We start from the raw sequence: 22,589 nt of genomic DNA, 5'->3' as shown, positions 1-22,589 counted from the left end.
AAAAAAAGGAAGTACAGGGAGACATTTTCGGTCCATCTTAACAAAAGGTGCCTCGTATTGATCACAACACAGAACAAACTAACTGATGAGATGACAATCGTAACTGCTCCACAAACTCATCAGTGCCTGTCAGTGAGCAGGTCTACATGCCTGGTGTTTACCCCGTCTAGACAAACTGGGGGCTGGCAGCCATTAGCATCTGTGTCAAAAACTGCAGCAACCTCAAGTGAGTTCTACTACTATCATTTACCATAATAAATCAGACCCTCCAATAGGTGTCAAGAAACTATTTTGAAGAGTACCAGCAATTAGAAGAGTATTTCAAAGCCTCAGCAGCTCTGCAAAAGGATTCATTTTCATCAAACGCACAATATGATGACACTTAATACCCAAGGCTAGACTTTGCAATGCAATTAAAATCGTTGGGCCATACTGTGCCTTTCCACGATACAGTACAAGTACAATGTTTACATGTTGGGTGGTTTTTTCCAGCACCATGGGAACAGCAGAGTTTTCACCCGCAGTAAAGACCACGTAAAACAATGCTGCTTTCACTTCTCACCGTAGGCTTAGCGCCAATATTACTTCCCCAGTCAACCAGGCTGTGCAATGACAGAGACTGTAGCTGTGCTGTGTTCAGTATTTACAGCTGAAACCTCACCCAGACCTCAGTTAGAATTAGCCCACAATGATACCTCAAGAAAAAAAAAACAAAAACACAACATGTTATGATATTAATAACCACGGTGCAGTTTATGCTCACCAGGAATAAAAACAAACCCCAAGAATATGAATGCTGTCTAACCAGAGGAATTTGTTTACACAGTTGAGCAAGAAAAAGAAAAAAAAAAATCAAACTAAAACAGATGATTTTGTGTTTATGTTTGTGTATGTTTGAGGGGGGGGTGAGGGGTGGACAACCAAAGAATAATTGTGACATAAAAATTGCACATATGTTTAAAAATGGATTCAACCCTCCCTCCCCCGAGCTTTGCCTGTGCTTTTCAAGAACATTGGCCTGGTGACAAATGTCACACACACTGACAGTATATTTGGGAATCTGCAAATTCACATGATGGCACTAGGCAGGGGGATCAAAGCTATACACAGCTGGGACTGTTCAGCTAAACAGCCAGGCTGCCGTTCCTGTGATATGAAGTGATAGGGTCTATCTCATCTGCTGCCACTCAATCGGAACCACTGCCCCATCACTGAGAGGAAGTGGGCCTTTTATTATTATGACCGCAAAGTCTTTGGGTGGTCCGCGTACACAGACAGGACAGGAGTTGGAGAGCAGAAACAGCAGGAAGACATAACTACAACAATGCGAAACTCACTGATAATAGTTCCCTAAACACCTTGCTGCTATATCTGTTTGTTAAGAAAGCACAATCACCCAAACTTCTGTACACAAAATGGTTCTCTGGAGCACATTTTTTATCTGCAAAAATGCAAACTGTTTACCGAAATTACATACACATAGGCAGGCTTATTCAGGGGTGACTCACGTTGACAAAAACAGCATATATAATATATGACAGTAGTCTCCAAACAAGTGCTAGCACGTGCAGAGGAGTGCGCATCTGTCAGGGCCTAATGTACTTTTCACAGCAGTCCATGGGTGAATGAAGTGAGCTGATGTTGGCAGAGATTAACCATAAGACACAACCCAGTGCTGTTCAAATACCATGTACAGCCTCGCCCAGTGTAGGTATGTACGAACCAATGCATGAGAGGGAAAAAAAAAAAACTCTATATATAAACATGGTCTTGAAGGTCAACTACATAAAGCATTCATTTTTGGTGGTATAATAGCGATCAAAACACCGCCTCTTTAATCGTCAACATATAAACCACATACTTTAGAAGAAATTGTAAAAGGCCCGTCTTATTAGTAGGTTGCTTTAAAAAAAAAAGGCTTGAAATTCTGCTATCTGTCCGCCTGTGTTCACTGGTTGTGCCGTTCTCGTTGGTAAAAGTGGGGGAACGTTGAGGGGCAGGCTGGTACGTTTACCAAAGACGAAATGTCAAAGTATGAGGACTCCTTAGATGAAGATGTGTCCGACAGTGAATTGTTAGAACTGTCTCAGAAGAGAAGCTCTCCAGAGTCATTTCAGACAGAAAAAAAAGTGGGAAAAAAAAGGCAGATAGGAATGAATCTGAGGGTTCAGCTATGGACTCACAGTGACCTCCCAGAGTCAGTACTAGTCAGAGAGGTCTTTACAAACCCATTAGCATCAAGAATTTTTTTTCTGACCTGAAACTGTTTATTGAGTCAGCCAGGCCACTGATAAAAAAAAAAAAGCTGGTCAACCTGACAGAGACATACTGACAGATAAAGCTGGTCAACCTGACAGAGACATACCGACAGTTTTTTTGTTTTAATGATGGAACTGAAGGGAGCTGATTTGTTGTTAATTCAGGAAACTCAGTGAGCTGAGCAATGAGAGTGAATGGAAAATGAAGTGCATTTAGATTCCCCTTTAATCCAAAAGCTCAGCTCTGGTCAACCTGTTGGGCATTACAGCACAGGGAGCTCAGGTAAGGTCACCTTTCCTGGACGCCACACAGATGAAGGCACCCTGTCTGTCTCCGACTGGAGAAGAAGAATTGACAGGGAAAAATCCTTCAAGCTCTACGATCCATCAGTGGCTCTGAAATCTCTGACTCCTTTTAATAAAGACTTGTTCATGAGTGAATTGAAGGACTGTTCACTGGTCTTCCACAAGTGAATGCTGAAGCCGATAAAAACTCGAGGCTCAGCTCATCCATGAATGAAGTGTGTGCTGCCCTGATGAATATGCAGAGTGGAAGAGCTCCTGGGATCGATGGTCTTCCTGTGGATTTTCACAAATTGTTCTGGCCTGTTGGAAAAGATCCAATCACAGGCCCATGATTGGTACTCACAGACAGTCTCCAGAATGGCCGACTACCACAGAGGTGCAGGAGGACTGTCATCACCCTGTTGCCCAAGAAAGGAGATCTGCGGGACCTAAAGAACTGGAGGCTCTATGCACCGACTACAAGATCCTGTCCAAGGTCCAGGCATCCAGACTGAGGGAGGTGATGGGGTCTGTGGTGCCGGGCAGGCTCATGAGTGACAATGTCACTTTAATTCAGGATGTTTTACGAGGTCTCATTGGCTGTTGACACTGGTCTGATTTCAATAGCCCAGGAAAAGGCTTTTGACCAGTTTGAACACCAATATCTATGGGACACCTAGGGTGCTTTTGGGTTCAACCCTGGGTTCATAGCCATGATCCAGGTTCTCTTTAGTGACATCGCAAGTGTTCTGAAAATAAATGGAGGTTTGAGTGCTGCTTTTAACATTCAGAAGGAGGTCAGACAGGGTTGTGCTCTGTCTGGCATGCTCGATTCTTTGTCAACTAAGCCACTGCTCCATAAACTGCAGAAAGACATGAATAGTGTATGTTTTCCACACTGTGAGTTTCCTTTCAAACTGTCAGCCTAAGCTGATGATGTCATTGTCCTGGTTAACAGACTGAATGATATTGATGTTTTAGTAAAAAAAAAAAAAAAGTATATCAGTCTTTGATGTCAAATCTGAAATTCTGTGGTGTTTACAGTATCAGAACAAAGTAAACATCATGCTTGTTGAACATAACACTCGTTCAGTCAAAAGGAAGTACATACAAGATGTCACAGAATCAACACTCCTGTCAAACATTTTGTTTCACAGCACTACAATTCAGGAATGGTTAGTTTGTTTCTTGGACACTTGTCAATAGTTGCCTGAACTTCTGAATATTCCTGGCGAGATATAAGAGCATAAAAGAACACTAATCAATCAAGAAAACGACAAGGAAATTGCCTGGTCCAACTATTGCAGCAGCATGCCAGGATCTGGGATCAATGATAGATCAAAACAAAGCTTAAAGTGTTGTACGTGCACAGTCACACCAAATCAAATAATTATACTATAATAAGGTTAACAAGAATAAAACAGCAAAAACACACTGAAACACAGTGGCTTGAAACGATGCAAATCGATGTTTACTTTGACACTGTGCCTGCATCAGCAGTCGGTAGATGGATGGGTTATTCTTTAACCCTGCTGTTGTTTTAACAGTATAGATTCCATAATAATATAAAAAGTAATGCCAAATACTACACACGCTAAAGTACTACAAACATTAGAACACGTTCAGTAAAAGCTAAAGAGAAAAGATAAGACAATCTTAAAACTAGGATCTCCTTCTAGTCTGCAGCACAGAGTGATATATTCATGGAAATGATGACAGTGACTTGTTTTATTGAAACAGCCAGATACCACATCTTTATCCCAACTGAACAGAGAACAGCTGGAACGTGACAGCTTGATTTATTTTTGGTCAAATTTGACAAAAGAGTCATAAACAAGATGAAAATGGAATCAAAACATGTAAACACACGCACTTTCATTGGTAAATTGGAACCTCAATTGCCTGACCCAGCAGTGTGGCTTGTGGAGCTGTAATTAGCACGCTTTTTTTTCTGGCTGGACTTCATTAAAACGGTTTAGGGCGAGCATTGGTTTGTCGGCAGTGAAGCTTTACACGCAGAATGAGCACAAATGGAGCCTGTTTTGGTCGATAAAGTATGACAATGTTTAAGGTTGAAAAGTCATGGACAACGCCGTTGAGCCTTCGCAGAACAAACTGCCAGCTGAGAACAGTAAACATCACTTCCTCCTCATGACTATCATCTGGTTGCACTTATCTGATGTGTAATGATTCGAGAGTGAGGACCTCTCCGTGCACTGACCACGTGAAACACTTTGCAGAAAAACACAAGCACACCTCCTCACTTCTGCATGTAGCTCATTAACATGTCACAGTCTTCGTTCTTGGAAGGGGGAGGGTTGAGGGGGTGTTGTCAAGGTTGCAACATATACATGTGGAATACATTGTTAGCAATTTACATACAGTAGTGAGGCACTTATATGGCCCATACAATATTTTGGCAGGAAAAACAAACGCATGCCGCCCCCTGTCTAAGAGATGAGGCTTGTTTGAAATTAGTGCTTGAAGAATGGGAAGGAAAGGAAAAACAAATTGAAATAGTTAACGTTTTTTATATTTGTATGTATATTGCGATATTGCAAAATGGCATTGATTGACGTTTTTTAATTAGGACAGCGTCAAATATACCTTGAATGCCATGCTTTAGTTCCATTAAATTTTACTTAAACTCAAAATGTCATTACTGCAACCGTCTAAGAGCTGCAATTGGATTCTCCTATATGTGATTAAATAATTTGTAATCTCAGATTAGTCCTACAGTGTTTAGACAGGTAAATCACATGAGACTAGCAATTATATATGTGTAAGTGTAAGTACTATATATGGGGTGTGTAGTATTTACATTACAGAATACATTTCACCATTAATCACACCTCAACATTAACACATTAGTGCCAAACCCTATAGCTTTTTTCTTTAATTAACTCCTATGAAGAGAAGACTGACATCTGAATGAAATAAGTTATAATACATCAGTGGTTCCATAGTTTAGCAGGTATCACGCCTGTCCTATACATCTGCCTTACATGCAGAAGGTCCTGGGTTCGAGCCCCCGAGGAACCACATTCTTAATGGTGCCTCTCATAGCAGCCTGTGTGGGTTGTAAAGACTCACACTGTGAATTTCCCCAAACAAATGAGGGAATTTGTTTTCTAAATGTGAGCCTGTCGTTTTTGTAATGTGTATCAATTAATTTAAACTCCGCAATAAATAGATATTTTATATAATATATAACATATGTGGATTTATTGCACATTAAGCTGCATGGCAAAAATGCAAAAAAATTAAATTAAATTAAATATTCATATCTTGTCAGGACGAGCTTTTGGATCAGAATAGGACTGTGAGAGTTGAAGAGTTCTGTTAGGCAACTGGACGTGAGAAATTTTCTCAAAGAAAGTTTCTCACGTCCAGTTGCCTAAGAGAACTCAATGACCTCCATGACCATGACCTGGATGACTGAGAATCTTCATAGACTATGTCAGAGTTAACAATGACCAACTGCAGCATTTTAAGAAAATACAGAGCCTGTAAAAAAAGAAAAAGAAAAAATAAGAGGACTACTATTGGTCCAAGATTATCTAAAAGGGTAGAGACTGAATCTAGAGATAATGACTGGTAAAGGTAGAGAAGAAAGTTAAACACTTTGTATGTTTTTGTTTTTGTTTTTTTTGGTAAAACCCGGGAAAGCAAGGTGGGGCGCATTGGTGATGGCTTGAAGCTGGTTTGCCATTATGTAGTTAGGAGGAGAAAACAAGCAGCATCATCTTCAAAGACCAGTACTCAACGAGTGTGAATAGTCAAGAGCTTGAAGCTGAATGCTGCCTGGGTATATGCCTCACAAGTTGGATGCCAGTAAGAAGAGAAAGGGGAATTGAGCAGCAGGATGGAAAAGGTGTAGGTGGTTCTTAACCTTGTTGGAGGTACATTCACCGAACCTTTCGGTGATGGCCAAGCAGGGGACATGTCATCACAAATCATATGAGGCGAGTGTGTGTCTTGTCCTACGCCAAACCCCTCAGACCGAATCACCAAACCCCTGAGGTTTGATCGAGCCCAGGTTAAGAACCACTGGTGTAGATGTACCCTGAGTGGAGAGAGTTTTGGTTAAAGGGAAAACCTAAATGGAAATTTTGGTGAAAAGAACCAAGAGATGAGTAGCTGGATACGCCATCGAAGAGCCAGAACGTGGAAGGACAGACGGTTGTAGACTTTATGAAGAACACACGTAGGGTTGACATTAAGAGTCCTGAAACCTGCTATGCTGTATGGTTCAGAGACTGACACTGGCCAAAAGATACATTATACTGTCAGCAGCAGTAAATGTACACACACATACACAAAATAAAATCTGTAAACAAAGAGATTTGAGAAACCAATTGGGGAAACTGATTGTTTCTAATGAGTGCTAATACTACGACTGACAAAACCATAGCATTATTTACATGGACAAATATATTGAGATTATATGCTTAACCAAAAAAAAAAAAAAAAAGATATTTTCCACCTTATGGTGGGAAAGGTGCAGAAAACAAACAAACCTAATTAACATGTGCATGTTTTACAGCAACTTTAGCTCAGTTAATTTCCTCAAGTTGAGGCAATTTTGAACACAGACACACATTATAGATAATAGCATGAAGTCAACATTAGGTGTTTAAAAAAAAACCTCACAGACTCACATTTACATACAGTCATCTGTAATCTTTGTCTTCGACATGTTTATGCAGAGAAACAAACAGGCACTGTTTGTTTATATCCATCCTGTCCTTTTCATCTAAATATTCATAGAAGCAAATTGGTCTTCTTCCACAGAATGAGAGCTTTTGAACCAAACCCTCCAGTCACACAGGCCGCACACACTATGGTGCAAACAATGTTCTTCAGAGGCTACTTTGAAAATGAATTGTGCTCCGGTGCATGGTTTGAATTAGGAAGGACAGACTCGACTAAGTGTGTAGTATCACAGACATTTTATTTTCAGAGGCCCGTGAGCCCACACAATACAAAAAAAAAAAAAAAAACCCTCAAGCACAGGCATGAAACTTAAAACTGGCAGGAGTGAGCAACGCATAATGATAGTTTCTAGGTCCTTGGTAATAGGAATCAGCTACAGACAAACTTAGCAAAAAAAAAAAAAAAAAAAACTGCCAAAGTGCTATGATTAGTTTATGGCAGTTTGCAACAATTTGATGGAGCAGAAAGATGCTGCTCACAAACAACATTTATTCTTGGAAAGTAAATATCTTATCCTTCTCGGGTTCAGTGGGGATGTTCACTTGCCTGTGTTGGCTGACTTTGTAATAGCAAAGTAATGTTATTGTGGAAGCAGTATTTCAAATGTGTGATACTCATAGGGTTAACCGTATAACCTCAGAAAATGAAAAAAGAAAAAACACAAACAAATGTTTTTCATTTAAAATTGAACAAAAAACTACATCAAAGAAAATTAACTTCCTGCATTTTATTGGCATGTAACACCTCTTTACATCACCAAAAGGCCTAATCCAATATAGAAATATTACATATCAAGCATGAATGACAAGTAAAACAAAATGTCCAATAGATTTCAGACTTAACTCCAAACAGACAGCAGTTTTGTTTTTCTTCTGGAAAACAAGTCCCTCAAATCAAAATCAGGCAACTGAAATCATTCCCTCTCTTCCTCCCTAAAGTCTGGGGTCTTCTTTACCACTCATGCCTCTGGCTTCCCACCGCTACCAAAAGAGCTAGCCAGAAAGATGAGGCAGAGATATTGCCAAACTGTTTGTCATCCGATCGTTCTGCAAGCCATTTTGTGTGGAACAAAAAAAAAAAAAAAAAGCAGTGAGGCTGTTTTTGTGCATTCACCAGCGCCCACAGCTGTTTTCCTCATTTTCTTGCACTTTTGCCCGACACAGCTAATCAGAGCAGATGAACACTCCACCTGGGACACGACAAGCAACCCGAACCCCCCTGTGGTTGTGGATCTGTGAAACATATCCTTAAATTCTATTTAATGAAAGGGTTTAGTCGATTCACTCATACAACAGTGTGCCAGCACATGCAGACAATCAAACTACACAAAAAAAACAAGAAAACACTGCCACTGGTGTTTATAGACAGTGTACTGTTGCCCCTCTCATGGTTTAGGACGCTTTAATGAACAGACAAGGCCAAAGATGTATCTACCAAATACCCCTTCTTTGCACAATTTGCTCCGCATGTCCCCTTATCCCTCTCCTACTCCCTAGACAGCCTGCATATTATACTACCTCCCACCACACACCAAACTCTTCATCAGCATGCTTACCCACTGATGCATCTGGGGTGAATACAGCCATCTGAAGACATTCGGAGGGGCTCCTGAACCCCCGAACACTCAGATACTACGGGTTTGTTTGGACCAGTGAGGCTTTGAGTCTGACATGTGGAAGCAATCCCAACAGAGAAAAAGATGAAATGGTATATAAGACTAACACAAAGATGGATCAGTAATGATCAAGATCTGATGTCTAATCAAAACAAGTTCACTCAACACCAGCTGTGGATTCGCTTCATTTCTTTGCATGGGGTACTAGCATCACAGTGTGAGTGCTCTGCTCCAAAATACTTCTTTTATGGCCATCCAGGGACGTCTCAATAACTGGGAGAAAAGACGGGCAAAGTGTAGTCTCCGTGTGGCTAATTAGAAATGACAGGCGCATTACATCGTATTATTAACAGCAAACCACCGTGCATGAATGTCTTCCACCACAACGACAGTTAACAATTACACTATTTAGGTTGCATTGTGTAAAAATAGTATTTTCTTTTTTTATGATTAACATGAAAAATATATTCAAGTTGTTAAATGCCCAGTATTTGTTATGGATTTTATTGGGTTAAAAGTCAGGCTACAAAAACATGAATGCAGAGATGACAACATTGTTTGCAGCCACTTGGAGTGGAATCTCAAACAACACTGTTTCAGTTGTATGCCTCTTAATAATTCAGGCATGAACTGACTGACATTAGTTCACTCGGTGTGGCCTGTGGAGTTCTGTTAATCCCCCCACATTTACATCTGATTTCTCCCTGGACATTTTTCGGGCCACTGCCAGCCACACTCACTTCATCACTCTACTCAGCGACAACACAGCCGTTGGGTGTTTCCTGATCTTGTCTCTCCTCCATCCTTCCCTAATTGCATCAAACCATCAGTGAGCCAAAACACAGAGTAACAGTAACACGTTCACCCCATATTTCACGGCTGAGTATGATTTAACCGAGTGGAAGAGGCAGGTTGCATCCTTGAAATAGAGGTTCCAGGTTAGCAAGCGACGTTTTACTTTAAGAGGGTGAGGACAGATACTCAGAATCACCTGCTCTTTTAATTCTCTGTTTTGCAGGTGGCTCACTCCACGTGTACTGTAACCATGGCAACAACAGACACTAGCATCTGACTCCAAAGGGACTTCTTTATTTAGTTGTTATAATATGGAATTTTGTATTAAATAATACAAGAAAAGGAATGGATAATTAGTCAACTAAAACGAAATAGGTTTGAGCAACCTTCATCAGTGTGTATTAATGTATGCAAGTGTATCCCTGTGGCTCAGTGTGCATGCGTCACAACAGCAGCCAAACGTCACAGCTCAGCTGTGTGTGTTTGAGTGTCAAGAGGTGATTCAGTGCAGTGATTAACAGTTGTAGTTGTCTTGTATTTTGTTTTAAAGTTTAAAAGTTGACCAATGGAATCCAGATTTAATAATTTTATTGCTAAAGCTACATACTTTCCCAGAAATAGTTGCTCAGGGGAAGTTTCACCACAATCAGCCCCTACTAAACCCTTTGCTTACTGATGGGCTCTTTCCCAGAACTGTGGTTATATCCACTATCAACTGTTGCATTTTATTTTTAAATATAGGCTTTCGGGGTTCTCAACTTAAGGATACAGGGCAGAGGTGTACAGTATCAGTTATTTATACATTACATAGTGTACAGAGGACATCTAATAGGGACATTCAGGATAAGCATAAGCCCAGAATAACATCCTGCTTGAAACAAAAACGTTTTATAACTGATGTTTGTGTACTGCTGTGGAGTTCTGGTCTTTGCAGGAAAATAGTTCTAGCACATACAAAAAGATCATCTCCAACAACATGATTTTGATGAAGCTGCAGCACAACTAAGCTTTCTCCTTTCAAGACCATTGTAAAACTATCTTATCTTTTTCAGTCCTCCTGGCTCATATCAGTCTATTTCACAACAAAACAAAATTGTTTTCAGGTGCATGATCTGCAGGCTTATTGGTCAACATTGGAAATTGGCAATTTCTGTTGCCAACTTTTGCACTCACTATAACAAGTGATATATTCTATCTTGTTTGCACACACCCTAGTGCAAAATTGATGGTGTATGACCAAGCTCATTTCGTTGCCCAGTAATATCCTTGACCTGTCACGTTTGCTGATGTGTTCATTTTTATAGTGTTCCCTTCCCCATAACACTGAATCAATTGGCCAGGAGTTCAGCCAAGAGGGGGAAAACAAATGGAGAACTACTGCATAGCAGGTAGGAATTCTACCACAGGATCACTGCAACCCAGTACACAAAGGACTATTTCAAGGAATAAGGACAAACACAGAAAAAGACAACACTAGGTGCAGAGGATCGTAATACAGAAGGAAGAAAGGGATATGTGGTGAACTGCATTAGGGTGGAGTAAGTAACCAAAAAGTAGGGAAGTAGTACAAGAAGCCAGAGAGGAAAAAAAAAAAAAAAAAAAAACATTGCAAGAGACTATGTTGAAGAAAGAGAAACTACAGGTTAGTGCAAACAAAGTGTTCTTTTAGTTCAAAGGAAAAATATTGTTTTTGGTTTTTATTTACTATGAGCAGTAGTCTACCAATATTCCAACGCACTGTAGAGTGGTAAAAGTAAATTAAATAAATAAAAACACAACTCTATTTTTTCCACATAGCCAGGCTTAAACTGTCACAGCCAGAACAACCAGTTCTGTACTCGATCAAATCTCGATCCAGTTCTGCTGAGCTTTTTCACATCCTGGTTTTGAAATAGATCACAACTGAACTCTGCTAAGATTATCAGTGGCTTTGGTGGAACATGGATAGGCAAATGCCCGTTAGGACTAACAAAATTAGTTAATCGTTTTGTTTAAATTCTGTAGTATAAGGCACAATCTCTTTGACTTAATGATTTTCCACCATACTGTACCATCAGGAACAATGCTTAAGTAAGGTCATGATCACTCCAACAACAAACCATCCATCTTCTTTCTTACTCTCTTTCTTTGCTGCATAAATAACACATATCAAGGTCCAGCGCCAACTAGACAGCACAAAGAATCACGCACAGATTTACAACAGGTTATGTGTGCACATAACCAAATGTAAATGTTTGTGTAATGCAGCCTCAGGCACTGATGATCAAAAGCGTCATAATCTTTTAAATCCCTATTTTTCTAGACTGACCCCAAGTATGGTGATAGCAGAAGAAAACATTCTTTGAGATATCAATCATCTATGGCTCCAGACAAAGCCTTGTTACTGCATGCCACATTTGGCTTAATCATATTTTCAACTATTACGAGACAAGAAAAGGTAAATCAAGTAGAGTCTCTCTTGGACCACTTACATGTTTGCCAAATGAAAAGCAAATTGACTTTTCCTTTCATCACAGCAGAGATTTCTGGCGTTAACAAATAAGCAGCCGTTCTCCCATGGAATCAGAGTGGGCGTCTGCCCAAAGCAGATGACCTCTCTCAGTCCCCAAGTCTCTGAAAACAAAGCTCCATTTTGGCACGTAAAAACACACAAACTGTGAACAAAAACACACAGCGAGATGCAGTCATTTCCGTCTTTGACCTATACTGGAAAAAAAATACATGTCCAAAGTGAAGTTATCCTAACCCTTCTTCGTACTTACACAAATACTGTGTAGAGCAAGGGTTTACAACCAAAAGGCCTGCCAGGCTGGAGAAAGCATCATGAAGCACCATGCAGCATTGCTCTACATTTTAATTTCTTGATTTCCTGTTTTATTTAACACATTATAAAAAAAAAAACTTCCAACATGATGGATATATTCTAGTGCTAGAAAACCTTAAGAGGAAACTTTAGCATAAAGCCTGCTTATCCTTGGACTTGTCCAAAAGACAGTGATCACCGGTGAAAACCTAGCTATTCCTATACTCCTAGAACATTTTTCAGCTGTGGTGAACATGTCACTAAAAACAACGAAAAATGCCATGATGCAAAAACAAAACAAAATAAAAGCAGACGGTAACAGGATTTCAATAATGAACGATGACCAACAAATTGTATTTTTAAAGACAGTCATTTGCATTTTTTATTCTAATATAATAATAATTAAAAAAAATAAGTATGTGGCTTTTGTTACTGTTGAAAATTGACGTTTCTCTCATCTCTAATTCCAATACCTCAATATGGTACTTTTGGTTAATTGCAGTTACAGATATCTTCTAATGTACAATGACCTGTAAAGTAAACCGTATATCTTACTGGATAACAGTGTCACACGGCACAGATATCACCTGAATGTTAATAGTCTGCGTCATATTCTATTCTACTGCCATTTCCAGACATATCAAGTTAATAACTGCAAATGTAAAACCACTGAAATGGAGGGGCATCATGGGCATTTAAAGTGGTGGAAGTTGGGGTTCAGTTTAATAACTGCCAGCTACTGTCAAGACCATCATTAGAAGAATTGATGAAAGAGATGAAAAAAATAACACCTACTTCTAGGAGGTTACACACTCAAATGATACATTTTAATTACATTTTCAATAAAAAAAAATTATTTCCACCTTAAATTATACCCAGTACACCTTTAAGAGTGTGATTGTGGTTGCCATAATTGGAAACGCATGACATTGGTAGATTATGGAAAGAAAAGCACTTTAAAAAAAAAAAATCTTCTTAATAATGACACTGGAAATGTTGCAAACTGAACATTTACTGTGTCCGTTGCGGAAGTCACGTTTTGACGGTTGCTAAAGACACTTAAATGCCGAGTAACCATGAAGATGGAAACAACAGAGACTCTGGTGAGTGTATCAAACAAACCGCTGACGTGCTCACGTCATGACGTCTAAGTATTTTCCGTTCAGGACTGCGACGTGACGCACATGTCAGTCAACAACCCATACGTACAGACGGTGAAAGTTTCACTTACCTCGTGAGCCAAAATACGGAGCCTTTGCTCGAGCGTTCGCTTTTTCTGTATCAGGACTTTTGTTGACAACGGAGCGAGAGTAGACAGTTGTGTTGAAGAGTGAGTCCCTCCTTTCCTGTCTTAGCTCTCTCTCCCAACACACAGCTGCTTGCACTTTCAGCGCCTCCCTGCCTCCCTGCCTCCCTCCATCCACGCTCCCGCTGCTCCCTCTCTCAGTCGTTACTGCCACTCTTCAGCTCGTCTGACCCTTAGTTAGTGGTGAAATCTTTGAGGGTCTGTGGTAGACGAAGGTTTCCGCGAGTCTGTCCCACCCCACCGTTTCCAGATGTGGTTATCAGGCTGCCGAGCGTCCTTTAATTAATTACCCTGATACGCAACAGGTGTCAGGTAACTAAGGTAACTACAGAAGAACTGAGGGTTATTGCATACGGTATATTAAACTAACATTATCTAACGCACATACTCAGCCCTACATATAATAAATAAATAATGGAATGACTTGGATAAATCACAATATAACTTGTACTTTTACTTTACATTTATGAAAGAATGAAGACCTTTTGTTTTTGTGAAGTGTTAAGGACGGCCTACATCCAGTGAGATGGAAACTGTCAATTAAACTAAGGTTCCAAGCTTTGAACTTTGTAATGTTTTGGTAAAAAACAAAAATCATGGGAAAGAAGGGAGGTCACTAATTTTGTTGGGAAAGAAAACAATGAAGATGAAGTACTACAGTACACTTGACATGTAAGCCTTATGCTGACTTAGTTCTGGAGCTCCTGCTCTGTGATTCTATCAAAGGTGCACATTTTCAAATGTATCTTCTAAAATGATAATGCTGTACCTTTATTTTGAATGTATTAACCTATCGTTGTTTTGAGGTTTTCATTTGAAAGTTGTTGTCTTAACAAACATTTAAATTTAAAATGTTGGACCATTGTCACAGACTCCTAATATTTGGTTTTGTATCAGTTCTTTTAGTTCTTGAAATGTAGAATGCAAGGATATAGAATACTTAGAACACTCTGGTACTTGCTTTTTGGAGCAGCCGATGCCTGCAGAGCTGCAGGAGAATACAGAGCTGCTACAGGTGGAATGACAGATTTACTGCTTGGTCTCTGCCCAAACACACACTTTCCTCCTAAACAAACTTTTTTCTACATCCATAAACCATTGTTTTGAAACAGGTCATCTCAGAGGTAGACAGTCTCCATAGAAACCATTCCTGCATCTGGCTGGAACCCAGGGTTGTTAAAAAACTAGAAAGACCATTCCAAACATGTTCTGTTTTTTGTTTTTTTTTTCTAAATCTAAGATTTAATGAAGCAGTCCTCAAAGCCAAAATTGGTTTACATGAAATTTTAGCCTGGCTTAGTGCACAATTTTAAAGGCAGTAAATGGATTTTTACTTGGTTTCCACAGAAAGAAGTGGGAGGAAAGGAGCAAAATGGACCAGATGAGGAGGCAGTTAAACATGGGGTCACAGACTGCACCATCAGACTGAAAGGAAACAAAACGAAGCAGCCAAGTACATAGCTGTTGTTTTATCAAGTTCATTGTGTCGTCTGGATCACTCCAGAACTCCAAAATATACTACATCACAGAAAGCATGGGAAAGTTCACCAAAACTAACACGGGTGTCTCCATTATCTGTTGTGTCCATGACAGCAGTGAAATTCATCATGAGAAGTGCATCGCACCAGGACAAGGACAAGATAATGTTCTCTGGTTTTACTGACAGACTGAACACATTTAAACATTTTAGAAAAACCAAATATAGCTCAGAGGCTGTTATCTGTTAAACATATTAATTACAAACTTGACAAAAAATTGCCAAGACCAGAAAAATGTTGTCTACTTTATTAAGATTGCTGACAGCACAGTAGCCTAATCCTATGGTTGTTGAATTTTGACAAAACAGATTACTTCAGAAATAAATTTGCTCAACATGAAACAAGACCTCAAAACCAAACAGATTTTTATGCTTTTTTTCATCTGTCTTTTTGTAACAGATGAAAGCAAAGTAATGTCAAAGGAAACTTTGAAGCTTGTTTGAAGAGCGGGTCTGACAGGCATGAAGAGATTCAGAAACACTTAAATGGAGACCACAGGCATATATTATTCACATGAGTGCATCTTTCAGACAAAACTAGTGAAAATAAACAACATCATGGTTTTCTTGGTTTCCAATAAGTGTCTTATACTGTTTTCTACCATCTCTTCTATGTCATTGTCTTCTGGGTCTGAAATAATAGCTTCCAAATAGTGAAGTCACGTTACAATTGGACAACTCAGATATACAAGCTGAGCAAAAGTAAAAATTAAAACAGAGCATGGACTTATTTATGATGGTGACAAATCTTATTTGTTATTGGTGCAGTTAGAATAATAATATTATTGTTGGTCATTATATGTCTGTTTTATAAACCTTGAGTATTAGACGAGGGTTTCAGGGATACAATTAGCCTTAATGTTATTATATTATTATTGTTTTCAACTGCTGATATAAATAAGTAAGTGTGCTGGTGGTCTATGTAAGTCTATGCAGTGATCCAGAACTGACACCAGAGAATCTAGAGTGTATTGTAGTGAAGGACTTTGTGTATGTTCTTTTCATTTCTATACTGAAACATTTGAACTTAACAATCTGGTGAAATAACATGTAAAAACAAAACTGAAAAAAAGGCTTTTGTACAATTCAGCAGTAACTTTGAGTTTTTGCTAAAACAATTCTGACATAACATCTCAGATCTCATAGCTTTGTTTACCTCTGATGCTACCTTCAGCCCCATCAAGTCAAGATGGTGAGAGAGGAGTTGTGAATCAAACCAGACTGCTTTTGCTCTCTCTCTCTCTCTCTCTCTTTCTTTCTACACCCCCCACCCCACCACCCCTCCTCTCTCTCAGGTGGCCACAGATGTGACAATCTGGACCACTTCCCCATTTTCCTGGATGGCTCCTTGAATGGCCTCCTTAACTTCCATGTCAGCCTGCAAGGCTGGAGCGATCTCGGCCGCCTGGGATGAAGAAAAAGGAAAATACAAATACATTGACTACACATACATGTAAATGTTTTAATTATTGCACTCCAGCTCCTGGCAATGCACCCAAACTACTCCTTTAAGCGATTTCCTGAAGTCATCTAGACAGTCATTTACAGGGCAACATAAGGATACAAACAACCAGTGATACTGGCAGTCATACCAATGATCTGTTCAGTGTTCCATTACTGTAATTCTGCATTCATTTACACTCAAGCAGAACGAGCACACTCCGTGCAAGGAGACCAGTTGTATTATTAATAGTCAGCCTTGTCTCCTTTCTACATATAAATTACTAATTTCATCCATTCCTTGAGTCATTATGCTTTGTGCTTCAGTGGTCTTTCACAACTGTGTCACCGTGGCTGCAACTGCAGTCTCCACTACCCCATGGGGATGATTCATTTTTATGAATCATAATCAAATAGTCCCTTCTCACTATGGCACAATACAACACTGGCAACTACTGCTGGGTCCAGAACTGCATTTATTCATCTTCAGCAGCCTGTTCCAGTCAATGGGTGAAGTTGGGTAAACCCTAGCAGTTCAATAGTCCATCACTGGGGCACTCACAATCACCTCCCCGCTGCCCCATCTAGAATATCTAGATCAAGAGTAGTGTAGCCTAACCACTGTGTCACAACATATAACATTACTGTAGAAAAGAATTAATAATACTTAAATGGTCTGAGAAGTAATGGCGATGGCTATTTAAAAAAGAGAGAGAGACTTAGAACTGTTGAACGCCCTCATATTTCTTCAATTCCTGTGGGTATACGAGCATTTCGTTCAACTAAACAGACTATTATATCAAAGATATATCCACACTGGGTCTCTTCCTAATTTTTTTTTTCCTTCATTGTTTTACCTAATCTAAGAGTGTTCTCCACAGTTTTTCCTGATCCAAATCACTGATAGAGTGAAGTAAATTGACAGAAAATATGGAATCTGTACTTGAGTTATACAAAGAAAAAATCCATTGATGTGGTTCAGCGTTCAGTAGAATCCTTTTTGACAACAGAATTTACATTGGAAGTGGCTTTCTTTGTAAAACATTGAGTAATAACTCACAATATCAATTGTAAAATGTTGTTTCTATTAAAGTAATCACTCAATGCTTTCATGTTGTTTACATTTTTCAGGTTTAAGTTGCAACTCCAAATGTTGGCCTCATGCAATTCAGTAACACAGGAAAAGTATAAAAACTTAAAAGTTAAGTCTTAACCTAACAATAACCCACTGCTTTTTTCATTATTGGAGCAGAGACATAAGGGGGAGAGGTGAGAAAGAAGATACACGAGAGCAGGCTGTAAAAGGAAAGGAAAACAGAAACATTGATTTTTGTTTGACACCACATGAGCTGTTTGTCTGTAAATCCTCTGTCTCTATAGTTAGTTTCAGACAGAGCAGGATACTGAACTGATAAAACCCCTTAAGACCTAAGAGGTTCATGACTCAGTCATGGATGATGACCACAAGGCGTGACTCACTCCTTCCTCACAATGCGCCAAAAGTTCCTTCAAACACACCTGCACTTTTTAATCCTCCCTTCAGTCCAGCATGCTGTCAGTAGACAACACTCATTCCTGGAGCACAGCTGCATCACAGCAGCAGCAGCAGCACAGGATAAATCCACTAAATGACACAATCTCATAACACGGGCTTTGCTGTCAATCTAAAAATACTGACAGATATTGGATGCAGTTCTTTTATGTCTTGTTTTCCCGGAAAATGCTCTGGCATTTGTCAGAGAAGTTTGCTGTAACCTGGCTGTCAGCAACGGGCAGTCCATACATTAGGCCAGAGCTAAATCAAAATTCAATCATACATTTGGGTTTGAGGAAATGTCCCAAGAAAATATGAAAGTGTATACCCCCAACCCCTTACTTCACCAACTTTGGGTAACGGAAACAAATGAGAGGGGAATTGTACAGACAAATAAACAGAAACACTTTTAGTAAAATCTCAAGTACTTAAATGTACATGAATGTTTCCATGTGTCTGGAAACAGATGAGAGTAATTCTCTTGATTCAGCACTTTTAAAAAGCAGAACTGGACAGAAGGGCAATATTTGCAATAATTGCACTCTAAAACGATAAAATCGGATTGTGACAATATGCCAAGTCAACTTTTATATGTTCCCAAATTGCCATTTTGTCTCAGCAAAGTTTTAACTGAGTTGAAATGCACATTTAATTAGTGTATTTTCTTGCTTCTGCCCATGTCTTTAAAATGGTTGTGTTGCAAATTTGATAGGTCATTAAATACTTTGCTCTCACAACCTGCTTCTCTCATCCTTGATATTGTTATTTGAAAACGCTAGAGACTGTGTGGATCTTTGCAGAAACTGTGATACCCTTCTGTATTATCATGGCATTGAAGATGACAGCCCAGATAAGACAAGACCTCTTAGCAAAGGATGTAGATATAAGTCAAAAAGTTTCTCTTAACAATACACATATCAATACACAAAGAAAATAATTAATTGTCATATTTCCAACTACTGATACTGACTCCAGTTCTACTAAGACAAAAAAGAGACACTGATTTGACCATGATGAACTATATTGATATTAGTCTAGAATTGTATGGAACCAAACCAAGCTTGTTTCATACATAAAAATTTAATAGATTTTAAATTAGATTTTGAAGTAAAACAATTGCTTTGGTGCACCAACCAACAAGGAAGTTAAAGTTATTCAGTTTGTTTATATTCTACATCCAAAAAATATAATTGAGCTCATGAGGCAAAGACCCAATTACCTAGACAACTAAAAATAACAGATAAACAACGAGAAGGAGTTTCACAGTCAAAGCCTAAAAAAATAAATCCCAGAACCTGATGTGGACTCTAGCCTGTCTGGACATTTGCTCTCCGCATGTCTTACAGGAAGGTGGAGTATAACCAATCACTTGAACAAAGTTTGAAAGCAGATCATATGGCCATATTTATTGTGTTTACAACAAAACAAAGACTTTGACTCACACCAGGTCTTGTGGATAGTCATTTTTTAACATGTGACTTGAGGGGAGGCCATAAAGAGAAAATGTTATTCCACATTTTTGAGGAAAAACAAAGGCAGAGAGAACAAAAGAAAAAGTGCAGTTTTTTTTATTTTCCTTGCTGAGTTTAACTGACCACTTCAAAGGCCTTGTTGTGCCATGTTCACCATCCTGTTTCCACATGTGGCTCAGACTTGGAGCACTCAATCGTCGGTGGATTTAATGCATATCTACTAATGACTACTTTCCTTCCCTTAAACACTCCATCCACTTTACTTTACTAGGTTAAATTACTATTTGTCCAAACACCTGTCATGATGACTGAGAGCCAAGTGCTTTCTATACAAAGAATAATTATGTCATCAGGGGAAATGCACCCACTATAATGGTAAGTAGTTTGCCTAAATTGCTGAAATTACAATGTTTCCATATCAAGATGATTGTAATTATGAATTCAACTTTTCAAGTTTTAGTCTGCCTCATTTAAACCCTAATCAAACCATTACACCCCAACACCTGAACACCTAAGCTCCTGAATTCTTCCTATTACAGAACACAAAGACAATAATTCATGCACTGAATCCTAAGACTGCAGTCACAGCAGACCAGATTGGCCTTGTTTAACTGTCCGGGTGATTGAAGCATCATTCATCTCTACACAGAGTGTATTTTCTTACTTTGGTCATATTTCAGATTCAAAATCAGTTTGGGCGACTTCCTACAGCGCAATGATCTGAATGTTTAAGTTGGCAAGTGGCTGACCAAAGGGCATGATTTAAAAGCGTTTTATCACTAAGAAGAACATTATCACATATGGGAAATGTGTAGACAGAACAAATAAGTACGTGTTGTAATTCTGGTCATAGGTACAGGCTTCTTAAACACAACAGGAAACATGTCTGTCTGACTGAAAGACAAAAAGTGCTAGAAAAAGAGTTTGGCCATGACAATAATTTCTTTGATTTGTTTTTGCTGAATTTTGATTGAAGAGGTTAAGAATTCGGTGTAAACAGGGAAGAACAGATGCAGACGAGTGTCTGGGGTGTGTGAAGCTTTGAAGGGAAGGGAAGCTCTAATGGATGGTAGTGAAAACCTACTATGATGTATGGTTTCTAGACAGTGGTCCTGTGTAAAAGTCAGTAGTCTGGACTAATAGTGGCCTCTAAGTCATTTTATTGGGGTTGAGAAGTTTAAACTTAAAGTTATAGATGTGAAAGTGGAGGGAGAGATAGTAGATATATATGGAATGCTGGAGAAGGAGCAGCTACACAGGAGAAAAGAATTCAGGTCTATGGGGTGAAGGCCATTGACATGAATGGGGCAGCAGTAGAGAAAGTCGAGTAGAGGCAGGGGACAGGGTGGTGTGGAGGAGGTTGACCTGCTCTGCTAACCATGAACAGAGCTGTGCAAAGAAGCAGAAGAATGATTGACCTGGACCTTTAATTTTAATCTTAGAGCAACCCTATATCTTAGAGCACAAGATGGTCTCTTCGTCTCTTCAGATATTTTGGTATTTAGTTGAGCTATTAATATGCACAGGCAAGTGAAATGACCCTCATCTTGGGAAACAGTCCACAAGCATTAGCTTTGGTAGCAAAGGGTGTCCTTATTGCATGTGTAATTTACCTGCACAGCAGCTCCATGATCTGTCACAGGGGCTAGCTGGACATACTGCACTTGAATGTCAGGAGGAAGGGCAGTACCCTCTACTGCTGTGGCTCCCCCGTCAGCTGATGCCACCGCTATCAGCTGAGCCCCACGCAGCACCTATGAAAGACCGAGAACAGAAAAGCTTATCATCATTGACAGTACTACCCTATTGCAATTCCTGTTAAAAAGTAATAAAAATAATAAAAAATAGTCAAAGTAATACATGTAAATTTGCAATCTGATTAGTTCTACATCACTACAAAAAAGGTAAATAATCAAAATTGTAAAACGAGAGCGCACTAATAAAGTCACTTATTTCAATGTCAGTGCAATCAACTTTGTGGGACATGGTGTAAACTAGGATACTATCACTTCAGCAAAGGCAGCCTGCTGTAGGAGTAAAGAAGGGATCGGATTGATATCAAATACTCCCAATTGCAGTATCAGTATTGGTATTGCACATGAAAAAGTAGTAATGAGTCATCTCTAGCATGAAATGGCTGGGTATCAGATCCCTTTTCCCAATCCCACCCAGTGTTTATGGTGAAGAATCTTTATGTTCTGATGTAATTAATCAACAATTTAATTTTCTTTGTTATCCCAGACTCCATAACTTGATGTGTGTTTTGTGTGTTTGTGCGTGAGTTTGGGATGTAAAAAATTATGATGGAGAGAATAAAATAAAAATAATCTGGCAGAGAATGTTCAGTGATACAAAGCAGGGGCATAGTAATCTCCCAGAGTGTTGAAAGTCAGCCAGGCGACATTAGCTCTTTGTGGATTTGCCACATTAATTACAGAGCAGTGCAGTGCAGCTGCAGCGTTGTTGGGAATTCCTATAGTTTGTTCATTTCTGCCATATATAGACTGTAACCACAAACAAGAGGACAGCATGTGCTGTAGTTGACTTGTGCAGTCAGTGACATACACACGTTCAGGGATTAGGAAAACACTGTTGTTAATTTGGATAGTGAAACTCCCATTTGATAACCAACATACAAATTAAAATACAATTATCTTTTCAACACATACGCATAAAAGACAGATGATGTGTAACATTGAGCAGCTTTGTGCTTGTGCAAATGTATTTTAATCAGACAGAGGTCAAACCTCTTGTGTGGCCAAGAGCATGTTTCTAAAGGGGGGGGGGGGGGGGGGGGGTGCAAACACAAGGGGTCTCCGGCATCGTAT

General features: G+C 39.3%; 2 protein-coding genes and 1 long non-coding RNA gene across 4 annotated transcripts in view; 1 reads left to right on the top strand and 2 right to left on the bottom strand.

The window, feature by feature from the left end:
- znf469 (zinc finger protein 469) overlaps positions 1–13,829 on the bottom strand; it is a 160,107-nt gene extending 146,278 nt beyond the window's left edge. For both annotated transcript variants that reach the window (XM_025056117.1, XM_025056118.1), the window contains exon 1: positions 13,704–13,829. The gene's annotated coding sequence lies outside the window, so the exon portion shown is untranslated. The remainder of the gene's footprint in view (positions 1–13,703) is intronic.
- A 133-nt stretch (positions 13,830–13,962) lies between these two features.
- On the top strand, positions 13,963–16,387 carry LOC103380526 (uncharacterized). Its single transcript, XR_521682.3, has 2 exons — positions 13,963–14,099; positions 15,126–16,387. It is a non-coding gene; the product is annotated as an uncharacterized LOC103380526 (long non-coding RNA).
- banp (BTG3 associated nuclear protein) overlaps positions 15,548–22,589 on the bottom strand; it is a 34,151-nt gene continuing 27,109 nt past the window's right edge. Inside the window, 2 exon segments of the mRNA XM_008312539.3 lie at positions 15,548–16,720; positions 21,375–21,515. Coding sequence (XP_008310761.1) covers positions 16,607–16,720; positions 21,375–21,515 — 255 coding nt within the window. The 3' untranslated portion in view covers positions 15,548–16,606.

This window comes from Cynoglossus semilaevis, chromosome 6, assembly GCF_000523025.1.
Source record: "Cynoglossus semilaevis isolate Cse_v1.0 chromosome 6, Cse_v1.0, whole genome shotgun sequence".
Classification (NCBI taxonomy): Eukaryota; Metazoa; Chordata; class Actinopteri; order Pleuronectiformes; family Cynoglossidae; genus Cynoglossus; species Cynoglossus semilaevis.
The sequence above is the reverse complement of the archived record's forward strand: the minus strand, read 5'-3'. Positions and strand labels throughout refer to the sequence as shown.